This window comes from Temnothorax longispinosus, chromosome 8 (genome assembly GCF_030848805.1).
Source record: "Temnothorax longispinosus isolate EJ_2023e chromosome 8, Tlon_JGU_v1, whole genome shotgun sequence".
NCBI classification, from domain to species: domain Eukaryota; kingdom Metazoa; phylum Arthropoda; class Insecta; order Hymenoptera; family Formicidae; genus Temnothorax; species Temnothorax longispinosus.
This window is the reverse complement of record NC_092365.1, coordinates 9,886,379-9,902,759: the sequence shown is the minus strand read 5'-3', so window position 1 is coordinate 9,902,759 and position 16,381 is coordinate 9,886,379. Positions and strand designations below refer to the sequence as shown.

At 32.3% G+C, this 16,381-nt stretch overlaps 2 protein-coding genes across 3 annotated transcripts in view; one reads left to right on the top strand and one right to left on the bottom strand.

The window, feature by feature from the left end:
• Positions 1-45: 45 nt before the first annotated feature.
• On the top strand, positions 46-3,791 carry Trs23 (trafficking protein particle complex subunit 4-like protein Trs23). 2 transcript variants are annotated; one of them, XM_071786768.1, is made up of 4 exons: positions 46-441; positions 1,775-2,092; positions 2,209-2,270; positions 3,461-3,791. In XM_071786768.1, exons 1-4 carry the CDS (start codon positions 267-269, stop codon positions 3,506-3,508), a joined length of 603 nt encoding a protein of 200 aa, XP_071642869.1. In that variant the 5' UTR covers positions 46-266; the 3' UTR covers positions 3,509-3,791. The 2 variants fall into 2 exon arrangements, with proteins under 2 accessions (XP_071642869.1, XP_071642868.1); XM_071786767.1 differs by having other exon boundaries at positions 61-441; positions 1,775-2,270.
• The window catches only part of Ry (xanthine dehydrogenase rosy), a 169,776-nt gene continuing 156,068 nt past the window's right edge, over positions 2,674-16,381 (bottom strand). The window contains exons 16-25 of the mRNA XM_071786769.1: positions 12,533-12,888; positions 9,415-9,589; positions 9,088-9,279; positions 8,774-8,923; positions 8,530-8,703; positions 4,645-4,773; positions 4,324-4,566; positions 3,916-4,170; positions 3,436-3,603; positions 2,674-3,353 (exon numbers count right to left, since the gene is read on the bottom strand). Coding sequence (XP_071642870.1) covers positions 3,309-3,353; positions 3,436-3,603; positions 3,916-4,170; positions 4,324-4,566; positions 4,645-4,773; positions 8,530-8,703; positions 8,774-8,923; positions 9,088-9,279; positions 9,415-9,589; positions 12,533-12,888 — 1,887 coding nt within the window. The 3' untranslated portion in view covers positions 2,674-3,308. The remainder of the gene's footprint in view (positions 3,354-3,435; positions 3,604-3,915; positions 4,171-4,323; positions 4,567-4,644; positions 4,774-8,529; positions 8,704-8,773; positions 8,924-9,087; positions 9,280-9,414; positions 9,590-12,532; positions 12,889-16,381) is intronic.

Here is a 16,381-nt window from a genome sequence, read left to right as displayed (position 1 = left end):
TATGTTTAATTAAATTTTTATCAATTAATTTTGATTTAACAATTTAATGTAAAAACATCACTTTTAATGATTAATTATTTTACTTACAAGTAACAGTTAATTTTTTTGCAATTTTACTTTTTTTTAGTATAAAGGGAATTGAATATGTGTATTTTTATTGAAATCTAAATAAAAATTAATAAGTATTTATCAAACACAGAACCAAAGATGACATATGTCAAACGATTTAAATAATAAATTAATGTAAATAAAGAAGAAATCGCAGAATGGTGATATACGGCGTTTATATTGTATCCAAGTCTGGTGGCTTGATCTTCAACCATGATCATAACGTACCGAAGATTGAAGTTGAGAAATCCTTTAATTTTCCACTCAATATTAAATTAAATTATGAGAACAAGAAAGTAGTGGTAGCGTTTGGGCAAAAAGATGGAATACATGGTAAGAATGTCTGTTGTGATGAGAAATAATTGGAATTATATAGATTGAAAGAAAAGTAATGGCTTTAAACTTTGCATTATTATTCTACATATTTAAATAGTGAATTTATTTAAGCAGATGTTAATTATAATATATATTTATTAAGCAGATGCAATATAGAATTTTAAGGATAGTGCATATCTATTTTAGTGACATTCTCAAATATTTCTTCTATCACAAAAGTAAAATTTAATGTCTGTTATTTTTATATTTACATTATAATATCAAGAATAACAGATACATTCAAGTTGAAGATAAACTAATAATTATTAGTAACAAGTAAAAAAGTATTATGTAATAATTATTGTGTATTATATGCAGGATGTGTGTGAAATTGTATAGAAACGAGAACGAGGTGATTTTGCATGTCAAAATAAGTCAAAATTATATAACAATTTTTTTCACAATTTTTTTATGTTTATGTTTATGGACATCGGCAATCTCGTGATTCGTTTCCTATCAGTCTTATTACCTTGCTTAGCTATCAGTTTCTACAAAGTTTTTACGATGATAAGATACAGCAATCGAGAGTACTAAAATGATTTGCTTTAGGAACCTATGGCAGTATCTACGTATCTACTGCAATTCGCTACTACAGACAACGTTATTCAAATTGATACCCTGATAGACGAATGACATAAAGAGTGGCGCAAATGCTCGTTGAAAGTGGCTCATTTATTTCCTCCACACTTGGCAGGAACTGATAGCTAATCAAGATAAGAACTGACAGAAAACAAATCATGACCGATGTTTACAAACATATAAACGTGAACAGAAATAACAGTTTATAGCAAGATCCCGGATCCGTTAATCAAGACATAATCAAGTGTACTTAATAGTGCATGTGTACTTAATAGATTTTCAAAATCGTTTCAAAAACAAAAATCTTGTACAAAAAAATTCTATAATTTTTGCACGCAATGCCGGCCTTATTTTGGCACGAGAAATCACCTTGTTCTTGCTTGTACTACGATTTCACACTCTATATACACAATAATAATAATAATTGTTATTATATAAATAATCAATACGATTTAAAAGCAATGATATATTGAATTGGAACCACAATATAAATGTGTAATTTGTGAAAAGCACAAAAGTTATAAAACTTAAAGCTCAAGATTTTCTAATGCTCACAGAAATATTTTTAAAAATTATATTAAAAATCGGGTAATATTAAGCCAAATTTTGGGCATTATTTTTCTTTCATATATTACAAGAATACATCACTACGTATATTTTAATAAGGTATACTAAAAGACAGGAATAATTAAGAGAACCAAATATTTTTCAGTGGGACACATATTGACAGCTGTGAATGGAAATGCAATCACAGGACGTGAACTTGAAGATGGGAGAGACATCTTGGAGATGTTGGAGCAACCGGAAAATTTCCCTATAACATTGAAGTTCAGTCGGGCAAAAATGACGACGAATGAGAAGATATTTTTAGCTTCAATGTTCTACCCTCTTTTTGCGATAGCAAGCCAACTCAGTCCGGAACCACGATGTTCTGGAATTGAGATTCTCGAAGCGGACACATTTCGTTTATATTGCTTCCAGACATTGACGGGCATTAAGTTCATGATAGTAGCGGAGCCATCGCAGCCAGGCATGGAAATTTTGTTGAAGAGAGTGTACGACTTATATGCGGATTATGCGCTAAAAAATCCATTTTATGCGCTAGAAATGCCAATTAGATGCGAATTATTTGAAACTAATTTACAGACATTGCTGGAAACCGTAGAAAAATCTGGAATAAGCAATGTTTAGCCTGTATTGCTTTACATGTGAGTTGTTAATAAATTTATAATAATTAAGAATATATAAAAGAGAGTAACATTTTTTTAAATTTTCCTTTTTACTTGTTCTGCTATGTAAAGTTTAATTCTATCAAATAATTAGACTTCAAGCTTGTTTATACGATTGAATTTCTATATTTGATTGTATCTTTTGAGAGGTTGATTGAGAGTATTGAATTATATGATAATCAAAGAAATGTAATAGCTCTTTGGTAATAGTAACAAAATTTAATTATATGATAATATTTGAACATTAGTGCTAACAATAAGAGAAAAATATCAAATAAAATTTAAGTAATCTAAATGAGAATATATGCAATTTGAAGCAAGCAACAAATCACATGTATGTTCAATAGTGTTCAAAGTATAATTTTTAAAGAATAAATAGCAATATTAGAGTATGGATCTTTATTTAGATCTTCATCCAAATAGGTTGACTATTCTTTCTTTTCTATTTAATATTCTTTTCTAGTGAAATTATTTGTTACTTTTCTTTTACCTTATAACGTTGGATAATAAGTACCTGACAACGATTCCCGAGTCGTTGACGCTCTCATACTTCGGCATATATTTATTAATATTCTATACACTAATATAATTTACGAAGAATATAGCACATAACTAGCATCCACAATTCATTATACTAATATTGCATATAATTCGGGATCGCTGTAATGTACATTGTTATTCAATTGCATTTTTTACTCCAAAGTAGTAGGCGAACCTCCTTAAACATTTCCTACCAACTAAGTAAATAGTTTCTGGGTTTTTTCTAACACGTTTGATCTAACATTCAATCCTATTGTTTTACGGAGAGTATCTCTAAAACCATATGTTTACGACAACTCGTGAGATTTAAGTTTGTAATAATAATGGATATATTATTTCGTGTCCTATTGATGATATACTTCGCAAATATTTATTTAATTTGTTAAAAATATCTATCGATATTTATATCTTATTTATATCAACATTTTTCTAATATCTTTATCTTTAAAAAGTCTTATAAACGCGATTTTGAAGATTTTATGGTACTACATTCCACTGGTGTTTTAAATCAGGCTCTGAAATCTGCAAGATAAAGAAAAAGTATTTTAATATACATGAAGATAAAAGGTTGGAGAATTGAATTAAGAATTTAATATTTTAATACCTTCATTGTTAAATTGTCTATGCAGGAATTACGTATACGTGCAGCAGTCGCAGGGGCATCAAGACGAAAGTGACCATGAATATTCGCATCCTTACGTGCAGCCTTGATTGCTTCTTTGATCGCAAAGAATGCAGATGACGCCAGAAATAACGGTGGCTCCCCAACAGCCTATATTATATTATATCTTAATATAAGTTTAATAAGTTTTACTATAGTTCCATTGCTACTCTATTCCTTTCCTTTGAAATTAAACTGCATGTTAATATATGTAAATATATGTAAATATATGTAAACATATGTAAATATATGTAAAATATGTAAAAAAAAAAAAAAAAAACAAGACATATATATATATATATATATATATATACACAGGGTGTTCGACCAAGATCTTTCTCTATCCTTTCGGCTGGATACGGCTTTTATTTCGAACACCCTGTATATATATTTATTTTTTTAATTACATAAAAAAAGTTATACCTTAGAAGAGTATACCGCTCTTGGATTAGAAACCCCTTTTAATAAGGATACATTAAATTCCTGAGGTATGTCGGTAAAGCCTGGCAATTTGTACGCGCCAGGTCCTCTGCTGAACAAAGTTCCCGTCGGTGAGTAAATCATTTCCTCTAACGTGAATAAACCGTATCCTTGAACGAAGGCACCTTCAACTTGTCCTATGTCGATGGCTGGATTTAAACTCTCTCCCAAATCCATGACAATATCTGTTCGTAACACCTGCATTGATTGAAGAATATTATATCAATGTTTGTTTTATGTAATCGTTATATTATTATGCATACTTTTTCTTTATAAACTAGTTACGTTCTTTATAAAAATGATGTCATTATCTTTTATGAAAGTAATATAATACATAATAAAAAGATATACCTCATGATCACCGGTGAGGCAATCAACCTCCACCTCCGTACAAGCAACGCCATACGTAAAATAATTAAATGGATGCCCTGTATTAGTCTCGAAGGAATATCCGATGTTGGGTGTTTGATAGAAACCGGTAGCAGATAAGCTTATCCTTTGATAATATGCTACTTTTATCCATTCTTCCCAGGTACCTTTTAGATCATTGTCAATTATCGGTTGTAATCGTTTCATAATTTCCTTGCATGCATTCTGCAAAATTTATTTCTATATTTAATTTACTTCTATTTACATATACTCAAATATTAGTTGTAAAATATTGTCACACACCATAACAGCCATGCCATTCAAATCAGATCCGCAACTTGCTGCGGTGGCAGATGTATTAGGAACTTTATCGGTAGCCGTTTCAGCGATATATATCTTAGTTGGATTCACCTTTAATATTCTGCTGGCAACCTGACATGATATGGTAAATTTAACTTGAACTCATAATAATTTACAGTTGCGCATAATCAGTTACAATGGGGGAGCCCCGATAGCACCAATATCCTATAAATATTCATATAACGTCCATGGGCATTCTGGACATAATATGGACATCCATAGGATATTATATACCAGCTCTAGAGTTCTATTTTTAGAGAAAATAGAGACTTACTTTTATCAAATTTCCTCTTTCATCTATCTTTTCTCAGTAAAAATATCAATATTGCCCGTTATATAAGTCTTCATTCATTATAATTTTTAACATAAAATAACTTTATAATTTTTTAAAATTTATTTAAAATTATAAAAGAATTATTAGACTTTTATTATGCATCTACGTGTTTGAATTTTTGGAATTTAATTTTCTAGAAGCATTCCATTCTTGATCGCTAATAATTGGTTATTAATTTTCCATAATAATTCCTCGGATAGTCAAATCTGTCGAGAACAGATTTTAAAAGTGTCTGCTACAAATTTGTGTTGATAGAATGTCAGCAGACATATAACAAATCTGCTAATGAGCAAAATCTGCTATTGTGTAATCATTGGCTGCGTTCAGCGGAAAAAGCAGCTCCATAGTGAGCGCTCAGTGATTCGGGTGTAGTTCCGAATGACCCCTGCTCCCGATCGACTTAAAATTTTACAGATAACTTGTTTTTGATGTGAAAAATAAATTGCGCGTGGTCCCAACTTCGGTAAATAAATTTTTTTTTTAAATAATAGCATTTATCGACTAAAATCGATTCTATATGGATATACGTTGTGCCAATTCCTTTTAGTGACACAAGTCGACACAAACATCGTTCTATCCTTCTTGGCATTCAATGAATAACAAAGACAGAACAGCTCCGGTAACTTAGCCGGTCAACTTCGACTTTATTAATTTTCATATTTTTTTATCGTTTGTTGGTCGTTTGTTGGTGATTGTTGGCCTAATTACAACGTTTGTTGGTTCTTAATTTTTTTTTAAATTTAAGAAAAAGAATTAGCATTAAGTTAGCCGGAAAAATTTTATTTTTAATTTCAAAAAAGCCTAATCGATGCGTAATCGTTTGCTGATGATTGTTGGTCTAATTTTAGCGTTTGTTGGTTTATTATTAAGGCTCAGTCACAATGAGAAAAATAAGGAATAAGATAAAGGAATAAGGAATAAAGGAATGTCGCATCTCACTTCAGTACACGTACATTAAAGTGAGATGCAACATGCCTTATTCCTTATTCCTTTATCTTATTCCTTATTTTTCTCATTGTGACTGAGCCCTTAGTCTTAAAAACGAAAAAAAAACGAGAAATTATCTCACATATTAAAGTAATCGAAGATTGGTTTATTTGCCTACGACTTAAGCTTTATTTCTATCAATTTAAGGCTAACATCTATAAAACTGCCATATGAATACGGGCCTTAACATCGGCAGAAAATCGCGAAAAGATCAAGAAACATGGTGGTTCGTGGGAAGCACACACACACACACACACACACACAACGGGGGGTGCGAGGACCTCGCTTTACAACATAAAGTACATGCTAAGTTGTAAAACGAAATTATAAAGTACATGCATGGGGGAGGGTGCAAGGGAGAAAAGCCTTTCTGTTTACGTGCGCTCACGCATGTAAGTCCCCTTGCACCCCTCCATGCATGTGCTTTATAATTTCGTTTTACAACTTAGCATGTACTTTATGTTGTAAAGCGAGGTCCACGCAGCCTACCGGCGGGGTGGGTGCGGGGGAGGGGGGGGCCGAAGGCCCCCCTCTTGCACTCCCCCGTTGTGTGTGTGTGTGTGTGTGTGCTTCCCACGAACCACCATGTTTCTTGATCTTTTCGCGATTTTCTGCCGATGTTAAGGCCCGTATTTTATGGCAGTTTTATAGATGTTAGCCTTAAATTGATAGAAATAAAGCTTAAGTCGTAGGCAAATAAACCAATCTTCGATTACTTTAATATGTGAGATAATTTTTCGTTTTTTTTGTTTGTAAGACTAATAATAAACCAACAAACGCTAAAGTTAGACCAACAATCATCAGCAAACGATTACGCATCGATTAGGCTTTTTTGAAATTAAAAATAAAATTTTTCCGGCTAACTTAATGCTAATTTTTCTTTTTAAATTTAAAAAAAATTAAGAACCAACAAACGTTGTAATTAGGCCAACAATCACCAACAAACGACCAACAAACGATAAAAAAATATGAAAATTAATAAAGTCGAAGTTGACCGGCTAAGTTACCAGAGCTAGACAGAACGACACTTGTGTCGGCTTGTGTCACTAAAAGGAATTGGCCCGTTATATTGGCAAGTTTCTTTTAGCAGTTAGCTGCACTGACTGAGCTGGGCTGAACTGGTGCAATAAGTTGGAGTGAGACAAGTATATTAAATTTCACTCCAACTTACTGCACTGTGCACCAGTTCAGCCAGTGCAGCTAAAAGAAACAGACCCACTGTAAAAGTGATAAATTTGATAATTATACATAATTACCGGTTATTATGCATAATTTTCAACATACGGTGATAAATGTGATAAATTATAGCAAATTTATCAATTTTACCGGTAATAACCAAGACTTTTTGGTAAAAGTAATAAATATTTCATTAATTTTGTTGTGGGTGGAAAAGTGTAATCTATTGTATTCACGCATATATTTTTTCATCCACACAACAATTAGGTGGGTTAGGTTAGGTTAATTTTTTTTTGGAGGTGGAGCCCAGGGGGGCGGAACCTACTGCCTCCACGCATACACTTTCCACGCGAAACAAAGGGTCACATGGGTTTACAATTTTCCACGCGTGGAAAGTTCACGCATGTACTTACAAGGTACACTATGTGTCTAGTTTAAGTGGAGCTCCCCACAGGGGGGCGGAACCTATACTGCCTCCACGCATACACTTTTCACGCGAAACAAGGTGCCACATGGGTTTACAACTTTCCACGCGTGGAAAGTTCAAGCATGTACATACTTTACAAGGCACACTATAGCTGCGTTCGCTTTGGACGTTTTCGTGCTGACAGCATCATTCCATCTTTTTTCAACATGTAATGAGCAATAAAGATAGACTGACGCTTTCAGCACGAAAGCGCCCAAAGCGAACGCAGCTTATTATGTGTCTAGTTTAATGTTAGTGGAGCCCCCCGCAGAGGGGCGGAACCTACTACCTTCACGCATACACATTAAACCTTCATAGGGGGAGGGGAGTCGATAAATGCTATTATTAAAAAAAAAAATTATTTTCCGAAGTTATTGGGACCATGCACGCGCAATTCATTTTTCACATCGAAAACAACTTATCTGTAAAATTTTAAGTCGATCGGGAGCAGGGGTCATTCATTGGTTCTTGCCTTTGGTTTTTCCTCGGATCTAAGTGTAGAAACCAACCGTAATAAAGAATCACTGAGTGCTCACTAAAAGCTGCTGCTTTTCCGCTGAACACAGCCATTCAATTGATGTATTTCATTTAAATGTTTATGAAATGGTAGATTCTGTTCTGTTTTCGCCGACAATTTGCTGTCAGATCGGCAAAAACGAAATTAATGTAGACACAAATGATACAGGATCTGTTGCGATATCTGGAGCAAATCTACTGCTACTCTGTTGTCATATCACGGACAGTTTGCTTACTGGGTTTTTAAGAAAAAATTAATTTTTTTTGAATTGGTCAGAACATTCAGGTATACAAAAGACGCTATATAATATATTACGTAAAACGAATTACAAATAAATATTATTTATACTTGAATCATTTTTGTGTGTAGACCTTGTCCCATCTCAACACCACTATGGCTGATTAGCACCGAGCCATCAGTATAGATGTGAACCAGCGCGCCTGCTTGATTCAAGTGCAATGCAGTAAACGCTATTCCGAACTTCGTAGGTACAATTGCAAGTCCTTTTTTCTTGAATCGATTCTCTCTGCAAAATTTGTCATCGATCTTAGTAATTGTTAATAATTTAATTTATAATGTAGACGATAATTACTTGCCTATTATAACGTTGAACCTCAACTATTCTTTCATTATAACGAGACGACGCTAGACATTCACGCCAGCAACGATCTAAAGTACAATTGACAAGCTGCTGGTTGTAATGTGTTAAATCACCTTCTTTATATAAATTTAATTCGGACAACTGTTGTGGAAAAATAATATTTTCAATTATTAAATTCATTTCCGTCCGCTTGTAATGTATAAATCAGATATAGACGTAGAATTTTATGTAATGCATTTTGTAAAATAGAAGATTTTTTTCCATTATATTTCATTGCGTAATAGCTTTTATTAATCAAAAATTACCTTGACGACATCCAGATCTAGATAATCGGCAATTTGCCGAATGATATTTTCAGCTACAAACATTCCTTGCGGTCCACCGAAGCCTCGGAAAGCCGTATTTGATGGTAAATTCGTTTTACACATGTATCCATATATCTCCGACACGGGAATTCTATATGAATTTTCAAAATGGAACATGGCGCGTTCTAATACCTGAAAATATTAGAAATAAAATATTAGAAATAAAATCCACAATTTTTCTATGCGCGTGTGTACATACATATAACGTTACAAGATTTTTAATAAGGAAAAATAATTTTTTAAATCTATTTTCTTCTTATTACTTACTGATGTTGATAAATCGCGAGAGTAACCTGCGTTACTATATATATGTACTCTTGCCACCTTGATAAAACCGTCATTATTAAATCCAACTTTGTACTTGAATAAAAACGGATGTCGCGTTCCACTTATCATCATATCTTCGTCTCTATCCAGCATACAACGAACTGGTTTCTGTAATCTACACATTTAATTTTTTTATTTGATAGATAATAATCTACATTTTTAATTATATTTAAATAAATTATATAAATAAACATAAACTTCTCACAAAAATTAAAAGAACACTTAATTTTTCTTAAAAAATAGGCAAAATTCAAGCAGCTGTAATTTTGTTAAAAATAAACGAAATTTAAGTTAAAAAAAAGAATTTTAAAGTTTAAAATCTCTGCTTTCAAAAGGTCACTATTATTTTTTAGTTTCTGCGGGTTTGATCATTTTTATAGAAAACTACGAGCTGGACAAAATGGGAAATTTTCTTTTCACTTTGTGGGCCTGTCACGTGTCCAAAAAAAGTCTGCGAAAATTTTACGATTTTCTAATGCGAAAGCTTGAAGTTTTCCCTACACAATCGTTTTTTAAAAATGGTTCTACGATTTTTTGTCACTGAGTTATCGTGAATTGAATAAGAAATGAGAATTTTGACTTTGATTACTCATTTCGTCAAAAATCATCGTACCACAAGTCAAAAAACAGATTCTTAAAGTTGAAACTTTGCTCTATCGAATGGTAATTGCCAATTTTTTTTTAAATAACATGTATACATGATGCAAATGGATTAAAATAATGTAAAAATTAGCCATTTTTCTCTTTTTTATTTTGACCCAGAAAACAATTGTGTAGAACAACAACAAAAATTTATTCTTTACTTTTTTTGTACTTTTAAGTACCCTGTATTGAAAAAAATTTGCCAAACAGCTATGAGATTTTTAAAATTTTTTTAAACGTATTTTTTATGTATGCTTACGTATTTTGAGTCGTAGAGTCTAAAAATCATAAAAATTACGTTTGTAGCGGGAAAAATGTAGAAAATTGAGGAAAATGGAAAAAAACGAGAAATTGTTTAAATCTTAAGACGTAATTTTTTTACATTTTATTCGTATGTATTTTGAGTCCTCCCAGATAGCTTGATTCGAGATTCATGACTCAAAATACATAAGAATACGTAAGATTTATTTGTTCCCTTCCTAACAGTATTTATTTGTTCTCTTCTAAAACCTCAATTTTTACAGACCCCCCTTAAGCAGGTTGGTTGGCGTCCCACTGTGGGGCAGGCGGCGCGGCAGGGGAAAAACCTATAAGTTAATTAGTCGCGTGAAATAAACGAGTTTTAGCAAATAAATATGTAGAATGCATTCAATTAGCTGTTTCTTAATGTTTTAAATCCTTGTTTGTACAATTGAAACCCATATATGTTATTATCTATGTTGAAATGTGGCAATAATAAATGTGCAGGTCCTGTTTTATTTTTACAAATTCTTGATAACTATGTAGACAAATCATTTCAGCCTTCAAAAAAGTCCTTCCTAAATATGTAAAGAACTATTTGCATCTATTTTCATTAAATTCTTATCATTTTTAATATGCTTTTGAGAATTACATTACAGGTGTCGTAACATTTTTGTCATATGTTATCCGTGTATAAGACGGGTTCTACAATCAGTTATATGTCGGATGTTGGAACGCAGCCGATGGTCCAATGAGAGAATTTCTTTTTTAAAAACGAATTTCTCTCATTGGACCATCGGCTGCGTTCTGACATCCGTCTCCGACTGATTGTAGAAGAGAGAGACAAGAGTATAACTTCAATAATTAATTATTCGACAACCATGCAGACAATTGTCTTCAACTTTGGCAGATTTCCGTAGACGAATAGCCTCCATAAATTTGAACTAATTCTTATCATATTGATTTGAGCAACCAACTCTCTTAAGCAATTTCACAATTTTTTGTATGTTTTTTCCTATAAAACTATAGTGTCCACCATGAAAAAAATCTCATAACTATTCCGCAATTTTTTTTTAATGCAGAGTATACTTAAAACTTTTAAGTTAAAAGTAAAAAAAAAACGTAAAGAATAAATTTGTGTTGTTCTACACAATTTCTGGGTTAAAATAAAAAAGGGAAAAAATCGCTAATTTTTACATTATTTTCATCTATTTGCATCATGTCTACATGTTATTTAAAAAAATTGGCAATTACCATTCGATAAAGCAAAGTTTCAGCTTTAAGAATCCGTTTTTTGAATTGCGATACGATGATTTTTAACGGAGTTATGAGCAATCAAAGTCAAAATGCTCATTTCTTATTCAATTTGCAATAACTCAGTAACAAAAAATCGCAGAAACATTTTTAAAAAACGCTTGTGTAGAGAAAATTCCAAGCTTTCACATTAGAAAATCGTAAATTATTGCAGACTTTTTTTGGGCACGTGACAGGCCCACAAAATGAAAAAAAAATCCCATTTTGTCCAGCTCGTAATTTTCTATAAAAATTGTCAAACCCACAGAAACTAAAAAATAATAGTGACCTTTTGAAAGTAGAGATTTTAAACTTTAAAATCCTTTTTAAACTTAAATTTCGTTTATTTTTAACAAAGTTACAGCTGCTTGAATTTTGCCTATTTTTTAAGAAAAATTAAGTGTTTCTCTTTTGTGAGAAGTTTATAAATTGATCGTATACTTTATTATATACGAAGTTAACGCAAATTTGACTCAGAGGAACAAATAATATAAAATTTAAATTTAAATGACTGGATAAATTTAAATCACCTTTCAAACACTGTAATTTTTGTAGATATAAATATTTTTGTTAAAGTTTTATTAAGGCATAGTTGTGTAACTATGGATGTCATTTTCCGTTTTTAATGTGTTTAAAACTTCCAAATGTAATTTTTCAAAAAATATTTACTCAAAGAGCTTGTTGTAAAAAAAATTAAAGGACCTTTGAAATAACATGTTACTTCATTTCTATTGTCATTTAAAATTTTCGAAGGAATAACCATCCCAAAGAAGAGGATAAATCAATAAAAGGCACAAAATAAACAGAATGAAAGTTTTTCATTGGCCCACTCTGTATATATCGTGCAAATATGTTTCAATCAATATAAATTTCTACAACACACCTGTGTGCCGCAAGTGCCACTGGTATCGCGAGTAATGCTGCACGGGATTCCTTCCCACCAAAACCACCCCCTATACGCTTCACACGAACGTTAACTCTATTTGAGTGTATATCTAAGACATGGGCAATTAGTTTCTGTATTTCACTAGGATGCTGCGTGGAACAGAATACTTCCAGCTCGTTTTCCTCATATGGCACGACAATAGTAGCGTTTGTCTCCAAATAAAAATGTTCTTGACCACTTATACGTACTTCCCCTTCTAAAACATGCTGCGCTTCCGCAAAAGCTTTATCCGCATCACCTTTGATAATATGCTTGGGGAAACCAGGAAAGAACGATTTATGCGCGATAGCGTCCTAGAAGAAATTTAAGTTAGTGCATTTTTGTTTATATTATTTAATTAAAAAATAAGAAAGAATTATTAGTATAATTTTGGAGTAAAATTATGAAAAAGTGGATCGAACTCCACTCGCCTTGACCTAAACACATATTATCGAGATAATAATTATATAATTAACTTTTAAAAGATTTTAGCTGCTATTCATTGATTATTAAAAACTTGTTAATACACAAAATGTATACAAGGTGAATGAATATGGGATCTGCACTTCCGTTCTACACAAACCTCCTAATTTAATCTGATCTAATTACAATTTGAAAAAGAATTTGTTTCTAATGTATTTATTTTATTATCCACGTCCATCAAAATAGTATTGTGCAAAACAATATTGTTTTAATCTATTTTTGCTATAAAAGTATAACGACATTAGACGTTGTGCCAACTGCCAACTAACAATAATTTATACACATCATAAAATTTATTTATCTTATCATACTTAATAGAACAGTAAAATATGGGAGACCGGGGCAAACTTGACACTAGGCTTTTTAATTTAAATCTATCGTAAAAACTTGCCTTTCCTACTGTAAATGCGTCTTTATGTGTTACTATTATCAACGGTATTTGGTGACATTCTGAGTCATGGTGTAATTTTTAGCGGAACATAACCGTTTTGATGGTGAAAAGTAATTTTTCTTATCTCTCGAAAATTTCTACTCTTTCATCGAGCTTTACTCTTGCGAATCTACCGGTAAGTGATTTTGATGGGAAATTCGATGCTTTATACGAATCCGATAATAGAGTTTTTGCATATTTTCAAAATTTTTATATTTTTGGAGTAACAAAAGTGAAAAACGACGTTCGGTCAAAGTCGACACCACGCCATTTTATCGGCTCTCAATAACAAACGATGCTTATCATGCAGCTATATGGCCCATGACAAATGCGTGTGCACGTCTAATCGCGAATTTACTTGCATAAATTGTTTTTCAGACATGAGTTTAGGTGAAAATAATTAAATGTTCAACAATTTTTGTTATCATTATTTCCAATGATTGTTTTACTTGATTCCGAATTTTTGTACTTTCTAAATACACAATAAACAATGTATGTTTTTTAGTTTCAAACAAAAAAAATTAGTTCCAGATCAAATTGTGTCGATCAAACAAAGTGTCGAGTTTGCCCCGGCATTTTTCAATTTGAAAATTTGTCTTCGCGCCATTTTTGGTTTCTTGGGGGCAAAACTAAGCAACGTACAGCAAAATTTCCTTAAGCAATTTTGTACCTGAAGGAACATTCTTTAAATGTGTACCATTAAATTTGTTTGAAAATTTTAATTAATTGTTGAAAATTGTCTTTGAAAAAATTGTGTCGAGTTTGCCCCAGTCTCCCCTATTTAATGCAAAAAGCCGAGTATTATACGTGAAAAATTGTGTTTAACATGATATTTAATTCTTTTATTATTATGTTTATTAGAATAACAGAATATTTTGTTCAAAAAACCAGAAACCCTTCCAATAAGAAAGTTATTTCTGAAAAATAAAATGATTCCAAATGGGTTTCCTACTTTCCACGAAGTGAGGTACATCCCACACCGTCCGGGCGTCACCTCTGCGAAACAAGATCTTTCGTTATACGGTTCCAAATCGGTTTTCAACTTCACGCGAAGTCCATAATCGTATAATACTAGATTTCGTTTCGCACTGTAAGCTTTGCAGGGCAGTATGAAGTGGACCTTGCTTCACGTGGATAATTAGTAACCCATGTGGAGCCGTATAATAATAATAGACCTCATTTTGACTTGCAAGCACCGGATGGATGTGGAGTAGACTTTGCTTAACGTGAAAAATTCAAAAATCCATGGAACCATTTTATGTTAAGAATAATTGCTGTACTTTAAAGTAGAAAAAAGTGTGCAAATTAGAAATGGAGAAGCTTATATTTTATTTGATGCATAATTATTAGTATTTATTAGTTTGGCTTCCTCATAGAGAAAGCTTTATGAGCGAAATAAAATAGGAGCAATTGTAGCGATCTGTAATGATGAGGAAGCAATGTGTAAGTTTCTAATTTGCACATTTTTTTTAATTTTAAATTTAACTTTTTTATGAATTGGAAGACGGTCAGCTTAGTAGCACAAATGGGGTTTTACAATCGACGCAATGTCAAATTGATATTGACTTTGGGAGTTCAGACTGCATGGTCCATATATGGACTTCAACGATTTTAACTTTCAGATTCGGATGTAGCACGCCAAAATACACAATATTGTTAAATTTTAGCTAAATCGGTGAGAAGGCCACTATTCTTCAGATTTACCTAGGAAAATACTGAAGAATATATAGATTTATTTAATTTCAGCTATACAAAGCTATGAAATGGACTTGGTTTACAATATACCTTAAACACACTCATACCAACTTTTTTAACTTAACGCGTAACACTGTTAATTCCTTATTCCGTACTTTTTAATTTCTTCTATAAAAACCATCCCTTAAACCCAACACGCCTAAACCTATTATTTGCACGCTAAACTCACAACCTAAACTCAGAAATACTTGACTTAGTCCGTTTTGGCAGTATCAAGCCAAGAAACGGACATTATTCACCTATACACACACACATACCTTCTTACCGCAACACGGAACAACTAATATTCCCTATATTTCTTTTATTTCTAAATTCTTCCCAAATCACCTTTAGACTCATATCTCGCTTTGTTTCTAAAATAACCTTCCTTACATCCTAAAACTTATAAAACTTGAATTCTAAATCAATGCATATTCTCTATATACTTTATAATCCAAAACCTAATTCTCTCTTTTTCTTTATCCCTACCTTTACCTTAATATTACAACTATTTCCTGTTTTTCAACCACATCTTAATATATTAATAATTCTTTACCTTTACCTTCAAATATTAACGCAACTCTCTCATCTTACAATACATATATTAAACTTGACTAATAACAAATCTCTTGCTACCTAACTAATGTTATCCTATGTCCCCAGGCCTTCCAAACTCATCACACCTCCCTATATGCCCTTACCTCCTCTTCCAATATATTATCTTCCTAATCTTTCTGATCTTTTAAATTCATTCCTAGTTAACTCGAATCACTTCTGTGCCCTCGGATCGCTCCATTCCTCTTCCTTATTTGCCAAAATGCTCGACACTGCTTCTCATTCGCTCCTAGTAAATTACCTCCCAGCTCTTCTTCTCTCGTTCCCACCGAAGCAACATATATTTCCTCCTCGCACGTTCGTTCTCTAGTTATATTCCCATGCCTCCTATCTACCGTTGCATAATTAATATTATACCTGGATTCGCCTCCGTGCCATCCAAAGATTCTAATATTTCCAGAAAACTGCTGCGTCCTTTAAACTGTAACATTCATATCCTCTTATTTTTTCTCCTTCCGCATTTCCTTCTTCTTCTTCCTTTCCTTATCTCACCAAGCCTTGCGTGTCCTCTTAACTCCTTTCCCTATTTCCACCTTCTTTTACCT

Coding starts and splice junctions, on each gene's coding strand:
- Trs23 (XM_071786767.1), top strand. CDS start 267: ATGGTGATATACGGCGTTTATATTGTATCCAAGTCTGGTGGCTTGATC. Junction 442..1,774: donor GCAAAAAGATGGAATACATG/GTAAGAATGTCT, acceptor AATATTTTTCAG/TGGGACACATATTGACAGCT.